General features: G+C 35.0%; 1 protein-coding gene across 1 annotated transcript in view; it reads right to left on the bottom strand.

Moving 5' to 3' along the window:
• Positions 1–18,554, bottom strand: part of LOC132630124 (probable serine/threonine-protein kinase PBL7) — a 22,171-nt gene extending 3,617 nt beyond the window's left edge. Inside the window, exons 1-2 of the mRNA XM_060345673.1 lie at positions 18,278–18,554; positions 10,244–10,431 (exon numbers count right to left, since the gene is read on the bottom strand). Of these exons, the coding sequence (XP_060201656.1) occupies positions 10,244–10,431; positions 18,278–18,368 (279 nt within the window). The 5' untranslated portion in view covers positions 18,369–18,554. The remainder of the gene's footprint in view (positions 1–10,243; positions 10,432–18,277) is intronic.

Raw genomic sequence — 18,554 nt, 5'->3', positions numbered from 1 at the left:
CACTGGATGTTTAAAGTTAAGTTGTTACTAAATATAGAAATTACTTTCTTTTTGAGACTGACTAAAAGCAAAAAGTGTCACATAAATTGGGACCGAAGAGTATAATAATAGCAATAGTGGTATAAAAGCTCTTATTACCACTATCATCATCATCATATCAAACAAAAAGGAAATGGTAAATAACCAAGGTCAATTCCATCTTTTCATAAAGAGGAAAAATTTGAATCCACCCACCATCTAATCAACGCTAAAAAGCAGAATACAAACCAAGGATCGCACTGGAATATGATACTACAGGGGGTCTTTTACTAGGTTAATAACCGTGGTGATGGGGTTTCCCAACTCAGAACAAGTCCAAACACAACCCTAAACGCCACATCGGCTAAGCGGGCACAACAACAGGATCACCGCCTGAGTCTGAACAATCTTCTCTGCCTGACCTCAGTACCATCCTTGATTCAATAATACCTAGTAGTCTAGTGTGATATAGTTCATCACAAGGTTTTTAGCCTAAATATAAACAAGTAATTTAAATATAAAACAAAGTAAAAATTACCTAGAAACGAAAGTTGTGCTCAGCAGAGATGCAGATCATAAACATCAAGCTTTTTTATTTAAGAGGGTATTTTACAAGCAGAGAGAGAAGGGGGTCTGTAAAACCTGCCTTCTACTTACAAAAACTGATCCTTATATAATGGATCATAAAAAATAAAAAAAATAAAAAGGACAGAAAGAAAAATTGGCAGACACAAAAGAGTTGACAAAGGAAAGAAAAATGGCCGATAAAAAGAAAAGAGATTCCTTACTTTTGAAAATCACAGAAAACTTACAAAAAGAAAAAGTAATATACAATCATTACTAAAAACAAAATACTTTTCTTTATTAAACAACAACAACAACAACAACAACAACAACCCAGTGAAATCCCACATCGTGGGGTCTGGGAAGGGTAGAGTGGTCGCAGACCTTACTCCTACCAAGGTAGGACGGCTGTTTCCGAAAGACCCTCGGCTCAATAAAAGCATAAAAAGAAGTCAGATAAGGTTAAGAGATTCGGATAAGAGATTCAAAGCGATATGGAAATGAAATAATGCAAGCGACACAGATTAACACAGGATAATCAAAGCACAGGAAATAACAGATAATAGCAGAAATCGGAGCAGATAACACAGGATAATCAAAGCACAGGAAATAACAGATAATAACAGAAATCGGAGTACAAGAAATTATATTGCAATAATGCGACTACTAATAAGAACGGATAACGAGACTATCTACTAGACTTCTACCCTAATTTGGGTCCTCCAAACCCTCCTATCTAAGGTCATGTCCTCGGTAAGCTGTAGTTGCGCCATGTCGTGTCTAATTACCTCTCCCCAATACTTCTTCGGCCTACCCCTACCTCGTCTAAAACCATCCATGGCCAACCTCTCACACCTCCGCACTGGGGCATCTGTGTCTCTCCTCTTCACATGCCCAAACCATTTCAATCTCGCTTCTCGCATCTTGTCTTCCACCGAGGCCACCCCTACCTTATCCCGAATATCCTCATTCCTAATCCTGTCACTCCTGGTGTGGCCACACATCCATCTCAACATTCTCATCTCGGCAACTTTCATCTTTTGAACGTGAGAGATCTTAACTGGCCAACACTCCGCCCCATACAGCATAGTCGGTCTAACCACCACTTTGTAGAACTTGCCCTTAAGTTTTGGTGGCACCTTCTTGTCACATAGCACTCTGGAAGCAAGCCTCCATTTCATCCACCCTGCCCCAATACGATGTGTGACATCATCGTCAATCTCCCCGCTGCCTTGCACACTAGACCCAAGGTACTTGAAACTACTTTTCTTCTGGATGGCCTGGGTACCAAGCCTTACTTCCAAGTCAGCCTTCTGAGGTGCTTCACTGAACTTACACTCCAAGTACTCTGTCTTGGTCCTACTCAGCTTAAACCCTTTAGACTCCAGAGTATGTCTCCAACACTCCAGCTTAGCGTTAACTCCGCTACGAGTCTCGTCAATCAGGACTATGTCGTCTGCGAAAAGCATACACCATGACACCTCACCTTGAATTTGCCGTGTCAATCCATCCATCACCAAGGCAAATAAAAACGGACTAAGAGTTGATCCTTGATGCAACCCCATCACAACTGGAAAGTGCTCTGAGTCTCCTCCTACTGTCCTCACCCTGGTTTTGGCTCCCTCATACATGTCCTTGATCACCCTAATGTACGCCACAGGTACACGTTTAGCCTCCAAGCATTTCCATAGGATCTGTCTTGGAACTTTGTCATAAGCCTTTTCTAGGTCGATGAATACCATGTGTAAGTCCCTCTTCCTCTCCCTATACTGCTCCACCAACCTTCTCATAAGATGGATGGCTTTTGTAGTTGAACGTCCCAGCATGAATCCGAACTGGTTTTCTGAAATAGACACACCTCTCCTCACCCTCATCTCCACCACCCTTTCCCACACTTTCATAGTATGGCTTAGCAGCTTGATACCTCTATAGTTGTTGCAACTCTGGATATCTCCCTTATTCTTGTATAGAGGGATCATTACACTCGCCCTCCATTCTTCGGGCATCAATGCCGTCTTAAAGATGACATTAAACCTAGTCAGCCACTCCAAACCTGCCGGGCCTGCGCTCTTCCAGAATTCCCCCGAAATCTCGTCAGGTCCGGTCGCTCTTCCCCTGCGCAACCTACGAACAACACCCTTAACCTCGTCAACCTTAATACTCCTGCAATAGCCAAAATCGCGACGCCTTCCTGTATGTTCTAAATCACCCAACACAATGTCTCTGTCCCCTTCTTCATTCAAGAGTTTGGAGAAGTATGACTGCCATCTCCGTCTAATGAGAGTCTCCTCTAGCAATACTTTGCCATGCTCGTCCTTGATGCATTTTACTTGATCCACATCACGTGCCTTTCTCTCCCTCGCCTTGGCTAGCCTGAACAATTTCTGGTCCCCTCCTTTCTCTTCTAGTTCAGCATACATGCGTTCAAAAGCTACCGTTTTTGCCGTCGAAACCGCCAACTTCGCCTCCTTCCTCGCCATCTTATAAAGTTCTGTATTCGTCCACTTCTCCACCTCATCCTTGCTTTCTATCAACTTCGCATACGCCACCTTCTTTGCTTCCACCTTCCCTTGAACTTCTCCATTCCACCACCAGTCCCCTTGATGCTGACCACGACTACCTGTCGAGACCCCCAACACTTCCCTTGCTACCACCCTAATGCAACTAGCCGTCTTATCCCACATACTGGTCGCATCCCCACTACTATCCCAGGCCCCCATATCCTTCAATTTCTCTCCCATCTCCAGGGCACTAATAGTGGTCAAACTCCCCCATCTGATCCTAGGTCGGTCCTCCACGACCCTCTTCTTCCTCATCATCTTGATCGCTAAATCCATCACCAAGAGCTTATGTCAGGTTGTAAGATATTCGCTCGGAATGACCTTACAATCCTTGCACAGACCTTTATCATCCTTCCTAAGGAGTAAAAAGTCTATTTGAGTCTTAGCCACCGAACTACGGAAGGTTACCAAATGTTCCTCCTTCTTTGGAAAACTCGAATTGGCTATCACCAACCCAAAAGCTCTTGCAAAATCCAAAAGTGAGACTCCTCCTCCATTCCTGTCCCCGAAGCCAAAGTCTCCATGCACATCATCATAACCTCCCGAAATAGGTCCGATGTGTCCATTGAAATCACCTCCCACGACTAGCTTCTCAGTAGGTGGTATGCCCCCCACTAATTCGTCCAAATCCTCCCAAAAGCGCCTCTTCTCCTCGTAGCCTAAGCCCGCTTGCGGCGCATATACACTAATAATGTTCAACGACCACCTTAATCGACATCATCCTATCAGTGACTCTCCTAACCTCTACCACCTGATCCCTTAATTCACTATCTACTAAAATGTCCACCCCATTTCTATACTTCGACCTACCAGAGAACCACAGCTTATACCCGTCTACCTCCTTAGGTTTAGGACCTACCCATTTGGTCTCTTGGATACAAGCTATATTAATCTTCCTCTTCTTAAGAATCTTAACTAGCTCTATGGACTTCCCCGTTAACGTTCCAAGATCCTACTCTCAACCTCGCCCCCGTCCCCGAACGAGAACATGACCCTAGTCTACCATCACTAAGCAAAGCCACGAAAATGAGTATGAACTAATAAACTATTCAAAAGTCTAAAGTTAGCAAAAAATGTAACTACAAGTGTATGGACAAGTAATGGATATGGCAACCGGAGGTACCAACTCCAGTTGAAATGAACCTGATCGCCACCAGAAAACACTGTTCAACGTCCGAGTACTGTTCACTGCCGGAGTTACTGTTCACTACCGGAATTATTCTCACAGAGACCTGAAACAGGAGCAGAGAAGAGGGGGACAAGAAAAGAAAAAGAAAAAAGAAAAAAAGGAAAGAAAGAGAGGGCTGGCCGGAAAAAGTGTCCGGCGATGACGCAGCTGTGTTCTGGCAGCGCCAGGAGCAGGTAAAAAGGGGGAAAAGGAGAAGAGAAGAAGAAGAAGAAGAGGAGAAGAAGAAAAGGAAAGAGAAAAAAAAAGTAGATCTGGCCGGAAAAGTGGCCGGCGTTACCTGGTCGCCGGAGGTACCTGGGCAGTGGTGCGGTCTGGTCGCCTGACGGGGTGGGAGGAGATGTTACCGTTGGAGATCAGAGGGGGGGGGGGGTTCCACCTTATCACTTCATTTTTTATTTTCCTTTGTCTTTGGCTGAGCTGGAAGATTCTTCCTGCTGGCTTGTGAATTGTGAAAAGTCCTCAGTATTATCTGGACTTTGAGATTCTCTTGTTAAGACATGGTCTGCATTTGCATCATCATCAGTAGTATGACCAACTGATGTCATAGATGCATCGGAAAGGATTTCTATGTCAAGATTTTTCATTAAATCCTTTTTGAATTCTTCCATGTATGCAGCTATCATCTGCTCCGGGGTAAGATTCCCTTTTTCATCTGAATTTTTCTAGCAATATGCTGAAAGGGGCTAGGAATTTCCCTTTGCTGTCTAGATCGGATGGAACCTCTGTAGCTAGCTATGGTAGCTTCAATTTGGTCTATTAACTCTTGTCCCGAAATTATGCCATCATTTGAATTAATTTTTTCCAGAATTTAGTATAAAAACTTCGACAGACCATTTCATGATCTATGTGATAGAAATTAAATGAAAAAATACATATTAGCAATTCCATCAAAGAAAGTAGTATTAGTCTCCAAGTCTATAATTTTTGGAGAAACCTCAACCCATTCCGTATATAAACTTTTAAAGGGTTCTGGTCAAATTTTTACGGTTGGACCATAATGAATCCACCATTGACAAAACCAGTTTAGAATGCCTTGTTATAAACATTGGAAGATACCTTTATAAACCATGAATGTTTCTTATTAGAATTTTCATATAAAAGGACTTTATGAAAGTCTTCCACATAATCCCAATAATTAAATTTAACTGGGATTTTTTTATCAGGATGGATATAATCCTTTTCCTTCAAAGTGCTTAATCCCCATTCATTTGGAAAGAGAATCTTTTTTATTATGATTTTTGAAAAGTTATAAACTTTTTTGTTGTTAGCGGGATAAAAATGTTGAAATTCTGCCGATCCTAAAGATGAAAGAACCGGCTCATAATTCATCCGATATTTATAAGTAATTGTTGCGTATGACGTTTGATCAAAATACCTTTGCATTATTTGCCAAGGCTCATTTCTCCATTGGAGGTCTTCATTTTCTATGAGAATTATTAATAAATATTGTTCATATGTAATTTGCTTCCTGCTCCAGATCCTGCAATATTATCAGCTATTAGCTTTTGGTTACTCATCTGGGCAAGAACAGTGCCTCTGCCTGTTCCTTTAGATATTTTGCCGAGGCTCAGTTCTCCATTGGAGGTCTTCATTTTCTATGAGAATTATTAATAAATATTGTTCATATGTAATTTGCTTCCTGCTATTACTGGAAGATCCTACAATATTATCAGCTATTAGCTTTTGGTTACCCATCTGGGCAAGAACAGTGCCTCTGCCTGTTCCTTTAGATGTTGTTCCTCTACCTCCCCTTAATGCAAAGGTATTTTGATCAAGCGTCATACGCAACAATTACTTATAAATATCGGATGAATTATGAGCTAGTTCTTTCATCTTTGGGATCAGCATTTCAACATTTTTATCCCGCTAACAACAAAAAAGTTTATAACTTTTCAAAAATCATAATCAAAAAGATTTTTCTCTCCAAATGAATGGGGATTAAGCACTTTGAAGGAAAGGGATTATATCCATCCTGATCAAAAAGTCCCAGTTAAATTTAATTATTGGGATTATGTGGAAGGCTTTCATAAAGTCCTTTTATATGAAAATTCTAATAAGAAACATTCATGATTTATAAAGGTGTGTGCCAATGTTTATAAACAAGGCATTCCAAACTAGTTTTGTCAATGGTGGATCCATTATGGTCCAACTGTAAAATTTTTACCAGAACCCTTTAAAAGTTTATATACGGAATGGGTTGAAGTTTCTCCAAAAATTATAGATTTGGAGACTAATCTACTTTCTTTGATGGAATTGCTAATATGTATTTTTTTCATTGAATTTTCTATCCCATGGATCATGAAATGGTCTGTCGAAGTGGGTAATACCCCACATAATATACCTTGTTTAAACAGAATTTTTTATACCAAATTCTGGAAAAAATTAATTCAAAAATCAAATGATGGCACAATTCCGGGACAAGAGTTAATAGACCAAATTGAAGCTACCATAGCTAGCTACAGAGATTCCATCCGATCTAGACAGCAAAGGGAAATTCCTAGCCCCTTTCAGCATATTGCTAGAAAAAATTCAGATGAAAAAAGCAATCATACCCCCGGAGCAGATGATAGCTGCATACATGGAAGAATTCAAAAAAGATTTAATGAAAAATCTTGACATAGAAATCCTTTCCGATGCATCTATGGCATCAGTTGGCCATACTACTGATAATGAAGATGATGATGCAAATGCAGACCATGTCTTAGCAGGAGAATCTCAAAGTCCAGCAGGAAGAATCTTCCAGCTCAGCCAAAGACAAGGGAAAATAAAAAATGAAGTGACAAGGTGGATCCTGCCACAAGAATTTGCTTTTATAAAGTATATCTTTAATAAAGAAAAGTATTTTGTTTTTAGTAATGATTGTATATTACTTTTCCTTTATTACTTTTTTCTTTTTCAAACTTTTTGTAAGTTTTCAGAGATTTCCAAAAGTAAGGAATCTCTTTTCTTTTTGTCCTTTTGTTTCATGATCCATTATATAAGGATCAGTTATTGTAAGTAAAAGGCAGATTTTACAGACCCTTTTCTCTCTGCTTGTAAAATACTCTCTTAAATAAAAAAAAAATACAATTTATAATCTCCATCTCTGCTGAGTACAACTTTCGTTTCTAGGTAATTTTTACTTTGTTTTACATTTAAATTAATTGTTTATATTTAGTCTAAATGACAGGCTAAAAACCTTGTGTTGAACTAATCACACTAAACTACTAGGTATTATGGTGAAAATGCTTTAATTAGCAAGGATTCACCAAGAATGGTACTGAGGTCAGGCAGAGAATAACCCAGGCGGACTGTTCAGACTCAGGCGGTGGTCCTGTTGTTGTGCCCGCTTAGCCGAGGTGGCGTTTAAGGCTGTGTTTGGACTTGTTCTGAGTTGAGCAACCCCATCACCAGGGTTATTAACCTAGTAAAAGACCCTCTGTAGTATCATATTCCAGTGCGATCCATGTCGATTGATGGTATCAGAGGCATGGTACACGAGTAGGAATAGGTGATATACGTTCAACACACATCTCCTAATGAATATCATTAGAAGTAAAAGTACTATTAAAAATCGTAAAAAAAAGACGAATATGATATGCCTCAGCAATTAGATTTGCTTAATAAGTGGACTATCCCTAAAATTCAGCCCAGACTAATTTATCAAATGAGTACTTTTGAGAAATTAGGTTAGGTCTCAAGCAAGTGGTAAAAACCACTGAAGAAACAATTACAGTTGATAGTGATCATGCTACTTTTAGATTATTATCTGAAAGTTATTTAGCCCTTTATAGGGAAACCCATAAATTTATGCATATTGGGTTAGCACAGGTTGCATTTAAGTCACTTACATTAAGAGGCTTACCGAAAAGCTTTATAGCAGCTTTAAGAGATGGGAGGAACCGAAATTGGAAAAAATCCCTCATAGGGACAATTCAAACCAGCTTGGCTTATGGCCCTTATATTTTAATGCTTATCCTAATTTACAGGTATCTTTGCAGGATGATAATTCTTTAGATGCTTTAATATTAAGTGTTAAATTACATGGCTATGATTATACGCCAAGTACAGAGGTAATATGTATTTGTTAAAGAATATATTTTAAACCATTATATACTATGAATCCTATGTGTAAAATTATGGATTTCAAAAATGAAGCTATTTTGGTAGAAACTAATTTTGGCAAATCCAAAGTTGTTACTCGAAGACCTATCAAATGGGATGAAATTGATTTTCCCAAAGAGTGGGTCATAGAGGGAGCAACACCTCCTCAAAATAATATTAATACTGATGTTTCAGAAATTGAGCAAATCCCAGATGGGACTATTAAACTAGATCCTTAATAATTTTTAATAAATCCACAAGGTCATTACCATCCAAAACATTGATATTGGTATCCTGGAATTGGGAGAACAACAACAACAACATACCCAGTGAATCCTACAACATGGGATCTAGGGAGGGTAGAGTGTACGCAGACCTTACCCCCACCTTAGGTAGGGAGGCTGTTTCCGGAAGACTCTCGGCTCAAGAAAAAGCATAAGAAAGGTCAGATACGGGCAAACAAATCAAAGCAATTATGAAAATGAAAACAATGAAAGTAAATAAGCCATTATAAACCAACAGATACTCGCAGAAATCAAGAGACAAGAAATTATAGAGCAACATAACTACTCGTAAGAAAAGATAAACGCGACTACCTACTAGCCTTCTACCCTAATATGAGTCCTCCATAGCCTCCTATCTAAGGTCATGTCCTCGGTAAGCAGGAATTGGGAGAAGAGTTTATAAAACTCTTCTTCTTCCTTATTACTATTAAATTACCAAAAGCTTATATTTGTCAAGACAAAGTCTGCATACCAGAACGTTTTGTGTGGTGAAAGATATTTCTAATCAAATTATTTTAGGAACCCCATTTTTTCAAAAAATATTTCCTATCCAAAGAATGGATACTAAAGGCATTATAGGAACCTTTGAAAGGAAACCAGTTGAATTTCAGTTTATAACTGAACCATTTCAAGGATTATAAATGAAATCAAGGATAGGTTGATGAATAAACATCAACAAATCAATTTTCTCAAACAAGAAATTTATGCTCTTAATATTGAAGAGATTTTGCAAAATCCTAAATTTCAGCAAAAAAAAAGATTTTAAAAAAAATCAGTTTTCATTACAAATTTATAGTGATCATCCTAATGCTCTTTGGGATAGAAAAAACATATTGTTTCTCTTCCATATGAAGAAACTTTTTCGGAGAAAATATTCCTACTAAATCACGACCATGTCAAATGAATTCTGAATATTTAGAATTATGTAAAAATGAGATTTCTTCTCTTTTACAAAAGGATCTTATAAGGTTTCAAAATCTACATGGTCATGCACAGCTTTTTATGTTAATAAACATGCTGAACAGGAACGGGGAGTTCCTAGATTAGTTATTAATTATAAACCCCTTAATAAAGCAGAATACAAACAAAGGCATCGGACGACATAAAAGCTCACATTCTGCAGTCTAATAAGGGAAATGTGAGCATTTTCTCGAAGATTAATGCAAGTTTGCAAGACTGTACTATTGCTAAGAGAACAAGAATGGCAATTTTCATTTTCACCCTGTTTGTGACCACGGATTAAGTGGTAAATACAGTGTCTAATTTGTCACCAACTGATATTCAAGAACGAAGCTAGTCCCTGCCCATAAATAAGCCGACTACTTATAACATTATGGAATAACATTAAGCCCATCAAATACGAAGCAAGTGCATAAACTGGGCACAGTTAAAGCAAGAAGAAAGGAAATTACATAGTGAAGACGGTTCTAATTTCCCTCATGAACACACTATGCGAGAAAACAGCGAGTTCAACCAAAAATCGAACTTCATTTCATTATCCAAAAAAATTCTACCATTGAAAAATAGAAGTGATGGAAAAAGACCTGATTGGAATCAAGCCGCCCTTTGTATACTTTTCCAAAACCTCCCTCTCCAAGAAGAATATCACCTCGAAAGTTTCGAGTTGCAGCTGCTAATTCACGAAATGTAAAAGTCTTGGCTGCAATTTGACCAGACTGTCCATCCTTAATATTCTCCTTTGAGCCTAACAGATTCTTTGCCTTCAACTTTTCTGAACACGAAACCAAAACAGTAATTAGAAAAGGAAAGAAAAAACACGGAACTGAAACCAAACAATTAGTTTTATAGTTGAAAAGTTGAAGCTCCAAAATCACATAAAGACCAGCAATTAGACAAAATGTACAACAAACCCATCTCCAGAATCATTAAATAAGTCTACCTGTATGATAAATATGTAGTTTTATAGTTAACAGAACAGAAATTTAACAATAATAAAACAAACCCATTCCACAGAATCATTAAAAGTTAAAAACTTGAGGCTCCAAGATCACATAAAGACAAGAAATTTGAAAATAACACAATAAACCCATTTCACAGAATCATTAAAAGTTACAAACTTGAAGCTCAGAAATCATATAAAGACTTTGAACAGTAAACCAATTTCACAGAATCATTAAAAGTTAAAAACTTGAGGCTCCAAAATCACATAAAGACAAGAAATTTGACAACAATACAATAAACCCATTTCACAGCATCATTAAAAGTTACAAACTTGAAGCTCAGAAATCATACAGACTTTGAACAATAAACTCATTTCACAGAATCATTAAAAGTTAAAAACTTGAACCTCCAAAATCACATAAAGACCAGAAATTAATATACAACAAACCCATTTCACAGAATCATTAAAGTCGAAAATTTGAAGCTCCAAAATCACATAAAAACGAGAAATTTGACAAAAATTACAACAAACTCATCTCACAGAATCAATAGAAATTAAAAACTTGAAGCTCCAAAAATGCATAATATCGAGAAATTTGACAGTTTACAACAAACCCATCTCACAGAATCATTAAATTAGTCTGCTAATATGATAAAAACGCAATTTTTATAGTTACCAGAACAGAACTCTGACAATAATACAACAAGCCCATTTCACAGAAATCATTAAAAGTTTAAACTTGAACCTCCAAAATCACATAAAGACGAGAAATTTAACAAATATACAACAAACCCATTTCACAGAATCATTTAAAGTTGAAGTTCCAAATCATCTAAAGACTAGAAATTTGACAATAATACAACAAACCCATTTCACATAATCATTAAAAGTTAAAAACTTGAAGCTCCAAAAGCACATAAAATCGAGAAAATTGACGATAATAAAACAAACCCATTTCACAGAATCATTAAAAGATAAAAACTTGAAGCTCCAAAATCACATAAATACGAGAAATTCAACAAAATATACAACAAACCCATCAGGTAGAATCGTTCAATTAGTTTGCTTATATGATAAATATTTAGTCTGATAGTTACAATAACAGAAATTTGACAATAATACAACAGACCCATTTCACAGAATCATTAAAAGTTACAAACTTGAAGCTCCAAATCGCATAAAGACGAGAAATTCGACAAGAAATTCAACAAGCCCATCACAGAAACATTTAAAAGTTGAAGCTCCAAATCATCTAAAGACTGAGAAATTTGACAATAATACAACAACCCCATTTCATATAATCATCACACAAAGACGAGAAATTTTACAAAAATACAACAACCCCATTTCACATAATAATTGAAAGTTAACAACTTGAAGCTCCAAAATCACACAAAGACGAGAAATTTTACAAAAATACAACAACCCCATTTCACTGAATCATTAAAAGTTAACAACTTGAAGCTCCAAAATCACACAAAGACGAGAAATTTTACAAAAATACAACAACCCCATTTCACATAATAATTGAAAGTTAACAACTTGAAGCTCCAAAATCACACAAAGACGAGAAATTTTACAAAAATACAACAACCCCATTTCACATAATCATTGAAAGTTAACAACTTGAAGCTCCAAAATCACACAAAGACGAGAAATTTTACAAAAATACAACAACCCCATTTCACAGAATCATTAAAAGTTAACAACTTGAAGCTCCAAAATCACACAAAGACGAGAAATTTTACAAAAATACAACAACCCCATTTCACATAATAATTGAAAGTTAACAACTTGAAGCTCCAAAATCACACAAAGACGAGAAATTTTACAAAAATACAACAACCCCATTTCACATAATAATTGAAAGTTAACAACTTGAAGCTCCAAAATCACACAAAGACGAGAAATTTTACAAAAATACAACAACCCCATTTCACAGAATCATTAAAAGTTAACAACTTGAAGCTCCAAAATCACACAAAGACGAGAAATTTTACAAAAATAAAACAACCCCATTTCACAGAATCATTAAAAGTTAACAACTTGAAGCTCCAAAATCACACAAAGACGAGAAATTTTACAAAAATACAACAACCCCATTTCACAGAATCATTAAAAGTTAACAACTTGAAGCTCCAAAATCACACAAAGACGAGAAATTTTACAAAAATACAACAACCCCATTTCACAGAATCATTAAAAGTTAACAACTTGAAGCACCAAAATCACACAAAGACGAGAAATTTTACAAAAATACAACAACCCCATTTCACAGAATCATTAAAAGTTAACAACTTGAAGCTCCAAAATCACACAAAGACAAGAAATTTTACAAAAATACAACAACCCCATTTCACATAATAATTGAAAGTTAACAACTTGAAGCTCCAAAATCACAAAGACGAGAAATTTTACAAAAATACAACAACCCCATTTCACAGAATCATTGAAAGTTAACAACTTGAAGCTCCAAAATCACACAAAGACGAGAAATTTTACAAAAATACAACAACCCCATTTCACATAATAATTGAAAGTTAACAACTTGAAGCTCCAAAATCACAAAGACGAGAAATTTTACAAAAATACAACAACCCCATTTCACAGAATCATTGAAAGTTAACAACTTGAAGCTCCAAAATCACACAAAGACGAGAAATTTTACAAAAATACAACAACCCCATTTCACATAATAATTGAAAGTTAACAACTTGAAGCTCCAAAATCACACAAAGACGAGAAATTTTACAAAAATACAACAACCCCATTTCACAGAATAATTGAAAGTTAACAACTTGAAGCTCCAAAATCACACAAAGACGAGAAATTTTACAAAAATACAACAACCCCATTTCACAGAATCATTAAAAGTTAACAACTTGAAGCTCCAAAATCACACAAAGACAAGAAATTTTACAAAAATACAACAACCCCATTTCACATAATAATTGAAAGTTAACAACTTGAAGCTCCAAAATCACAAAGACGAGAAATTTTACAAAAATACAACAACCCCATTTCACAGAATCATTGAAAGTTAACAACTTGAAGCTCCAAAATCACACAAAGACGAGAAATTTTACAAAAATACAACAACCCCATTTCACATAATAATTGAAAGTTAACAACTTGAAGCTCCAAAATCACACAAAGACGAGAAATTTTACAAAAATACAACAACCCCATTTCACAGAATAATTGAAAGTTAACAACTTGAAGCTCCAAAATCACACAAAGACGAGAAATTTTACAAAAATACAACAACCCCATTTCACAGAATCATTAAAAGTTAACAACTTGAAGCTCCAAAATCACACAAAGACCAGAAATTTTACAAAAATACAACAACCCCATTTCACATAATAATTGAAAGTTAACAACTTGAAGCTCCAAAATCACACAAAGACGAGAAATTTTACAAAAATACAACAACCCCATTTCACAGAATCATTAAAAGTTAACAACTTGAAGCTCCAAAATCACACAAAGACCAGAAATTTTACAAAAATACAACAACCCCATTTCACATAATAATTGAAAGTTAACAACTTGAAGCTCCAAAATCACACAAAGACGAGAAATTTTACAAAAATACAACAACCCCATTTCACATAATAATTGAAAGTTAACAACTTGAAGCTCCAAAATCACACAAAGACGAGAAATTTTACAAAAATACAACAACCCCATTTCACAGAATCATTAAAAGTTAACAACTTGAAGCTCCAAAATCACACAAAGACGAGAAATTTTACAAAAATACAACAACCCCATTTCACAGAATCATTAAAAGTTAACAACTTGAAGCTCCAAAATCACACAAAGACGAGAAATTTTACAAAAATACAACAACCCCATTTCACAGAATCATTAAAAGTTAACAACTTGAAGCTCCAAAATCACACAAAGACGAGAAATTTTACAAAAATACAACAACCCCATTTCACATAATAATTGAAAGTTAACAACTTGAAGCTCCAAAATCACACAAAGACGAGAAATTTTACAAAAATACAACAACCCCATTTCACAGAATCATTAAAAGTTAACAACTTGAAGCTCCAAAATCACACAAAGACGAGAAATTTTACAAAAATACAACAACCCCATTTCACAGAATCATTAAAAGTTAACAACTTGAAGCTCCAAAATCACACAAAGACGAGAAATTTTACAAAAATACAACAACCCCATTTCACAGAATCATTAAAAGTTAACAACTTGAAGCACCAAAATCACACAAAGACGAGAAATTTTACAAAAATACAACAACCCCATTTCACAGAATCATTGAAAGTTAACAACTTGAAGCTCCAAAATCACACAAAGACAAGAAATTTTATAAAAATACAACAACCCCATTTCACATAATAATTGAAAGTTAACAACTTGAAGCTCCAAAATCACAAAGACGAGAAATTTTACAAAAATACAACAACCCCATTTCACAGAATCATTGAAAGTTAACAACTTGAAGCTCCAAAATCACACAAAGACGAGAAATTTTACAAAAATACAACAACCCCATTTCACATAATAATTGAAAGTTAACAACTTGAAGCTCCAAAATCACAAAGACGAGAAATTTTACAAAAATACAACAACCCCATTTCACAGAATCATTGAAAGTTAACAACTTGAAGCTCCAAAATCACACAAAGACGAGAAATTTTACAAAAATACAACAACCCCATTTCACATAATAATTGAAAGTTAACAACTTGAAGCTCCAAAATCACACAAAGACGAGAAATTTTACAAAAATACAACAACCCCATTTCACAGAATAATTGAAAGTTAACAACTTGAAGCTCCAAAATCACACAAAGACGAGAAATTTTACAAAAATACAACAACCCCATTTCACAGAATCATTAAAAGTTAACAACTTGAAGCTCCAAAATCACACAAAGACGAGAAATTTTACAAAAATACAACAACCCCATTTCACAGAATCATTAAAAGTTAACAACTTGAAGCTCCAAAATCACACAAAGACGAGAAATTTTACAAAAATACAACAACCCCATTTCACAGAATCATTAAAAGTTAACAACTTGAAGCACCAAAATCACACAAAGACGAGAAATTTTACAAAAATACAACAACCCCATTTCACATAATAATTGAAAGTTAACAACTTGAAGCTCCAAAATCACACAAAGACGAGAAATTTTACAAAAATACAACAACCCCATTTCACAGAATCATTAAAAGTTAACAACTTGAAGCTCCAAAATCACACAAAGACGAGAAATTTTACAAAAATACAACAACCCCATTTCACAGAATCATTAAAAGTTAACAACTTGAAGCTCCAAAATCACACAAAGACGAGAAATTTTACAAAAATACAACAACCCCATTTCACAGAATCATTAAAAGTTAACAACTTGAAGCACCAAAATCACACAAAGACGAGAAATTTTACAAAAATACAACAACCCCATTTCACAGAATCATTGAAAGTTAACAACTTGAAGCTCCAAAATCACACAAAGACAAGAAATTTTACAAAAATACAACAACCCCATTTCACATAATAATTGAAAGTTAACAACTTGAAGCTCCAAAATCACAAAGACGAGAAATTTTACAAAAATACAACAACCCCATTTCACAGAATCATTGAAAGTTAACAACTTGAAGCTCCAAAATCACACAAAGACGAGAAATTTTACAAAAATACAACAACCCCATTTCACAGAATAATTGAAAGTTAACAACTTGAAGCTCCAAAATCACACAAAGACGAGAAATTTTACAAAAATACAACAACCCCATTTCACAGAATCATTAAAAGTTAACAACTTGAAGCTCCAAAATCACACAAAGACCAGAAATTTTACAAAAATACAACAACCCCATTTCACATAATAATTGAAAGTTAACAACTTGAAGCTCCAAAATCACACAAAGACGAGAAATTTTACAAAAATACAACAACCCCATTTCACAGAATCATTGAAAGTTAACAACTTGAAGCTCCAAAATCACACAAAGACGAGAAATTTTACAAAAATACAACAACCCCATTTCACAAAATCATTGAAAGTTAACAACTTGAAGCTCCAAAATCACACAAAGACGAGAAATTTGGCAATAATACAAAAAACCCATTTCACAGAATCATTACAAGTTACAAACTTGAAGCTCCAAAAACGCATAATATCGAGAAATTTGACAATTTACAACAAACCCATCTCACAGAATCAGTAAATTAGTCTGCTAATATGATAAAAACGCAATTTTTATAGTCACCAGACCAGAACTTTGACAATAATAAAACAAACCCATTTCACAGAATCATTAAAAGTTTAAACTTGAACCTCCAAAATCACATAAAGACGAGAAATTTAACAAATATACAACAAACCCATTTCACAGAATCATTAAAAGTTGAAGTTCCAAATCATCTAAAGACTAGAAATTTGACAATAATACAACAAACCCATTTCACATAATCATTAAAAGTTAAAAACTTGAAGCTCCAAAAGCACATAAAATCGAGAAAATTGACGATAATAAAACAAACCCATTTCACAGAATCATTAAAAGATAAAAACTTGAAGCTCCAAAATCACATAAATACGAGAAATTCAACAAAATATACAACAAACCCATCAGGTAGAATCGTTCAATTAGTCTGCTTATATGATAAATATTTAGTTTGATAGTTACAATAACAGAAATTTGACAATAATACAACAGACCCATTTCACACCCATTTCACAGGATCATTAAAAGTTAAAAACTTGAAGCTCCAAAAGCACATAAAATCGAGAAAATTGACGATAATAAAACAAACCCATTTCACAGAATCATTAAAAGATAAAAACTTGAAGCTCCAAAATCACATAAATACGAGAAATTCAACAAAATATACAACAAACCCATCAGGTAGAATCGTTCAATTAGTCTGCTTATATGATAAATATTTAGTTTGATAGTTACAATAACAGAAATTTGACAATAATACAACAGACCCATTTCACAGAATCATTAAAAGTTACAAACTTGAAGCTCCAAATCGCATAAAGACGAGAAATTTTACAAAAATACAACAACCCCATTTCACAGAATCATTAAAAGTTAACAACTTGAAGCTCCAAAATCACACAAAGACGAGAAATTTTACAAAAATACAACAACCCCATTTCACAGAATCATTGAAAGTTAACAACTTGAAGCTCCAAAATCACACAAAGACGAGAAATTTGGCAATAATACAATAAACCCATTTCACAGAATCATTACAAGTTACAAACTTGAAGCTCCAAAAACGCATAATATCGAGAAATTTGACAATTTACAACAAACCCATCTCACAGAATCAGTAAATTAGTCTGCTAATATGATAAAAACGCAATTTTTATAGTCACCAGACCAGAACTTTGGCAATAATAAAACAAACCCATTTCACAGAATCATTAAAAGTTTAAACTTGAACCTCCAAAATCACATAAAGACGAGAAATTTAACAAATATACAACAAACCCATTTCACAGAATCATTAAAAGTTCCAAACTTTTTTGAGAATGGTTAAAAGTTACAAAGTTGAAGCTCCAAAATCACATAAAGACAATAAATTTGACCATAATAAAACAAACCCATTTCACAGAATCATTAAATTAGTCTACTTATATGATAAAAATGCAATTTTTATAGTTACCAGAACCAAATTGAACCGAATTTTTCGATTCTTTCTTCTTCTTCCTCTTCTTTGAAGTCTGTTTCGATGCTCCACATGGAAACCAACCCATTTATCCCTCTTTCTTCTACTTCTTTTATGTATATACAGTGTATATATTCTGTATATACACCTTGTGAGTAATAAAGATTCGCACCCTACACAGAGAGAGTAAAAGGAAAGTCTTTCACAGCTGAGATGACAGAGAAAAGAAAGACACTTTTGATGAGCATTTTACACTGTTACTTATAATTCATTA

The sequence above is a fragment of the Lycium barbarum genome, chromosome 3 (genome assembly GCF_019175385.1).
Source record: "Lycium barbarum isolate Lr01 chromosome 3, ASM1917538v2, whole genome shotgun sequence".
Classification (NCBI taxonomy): Eukaryota; Viridiplantae; Streptophyta; class Magnoliopsida; order Solanales; family Solanaceae; genus Lycium; species Lycium barbarum.
Note: the sequence above shows the minus strand (reverse complement) of the source record. Positions and strands in the feature narration are given on the sequence as shown.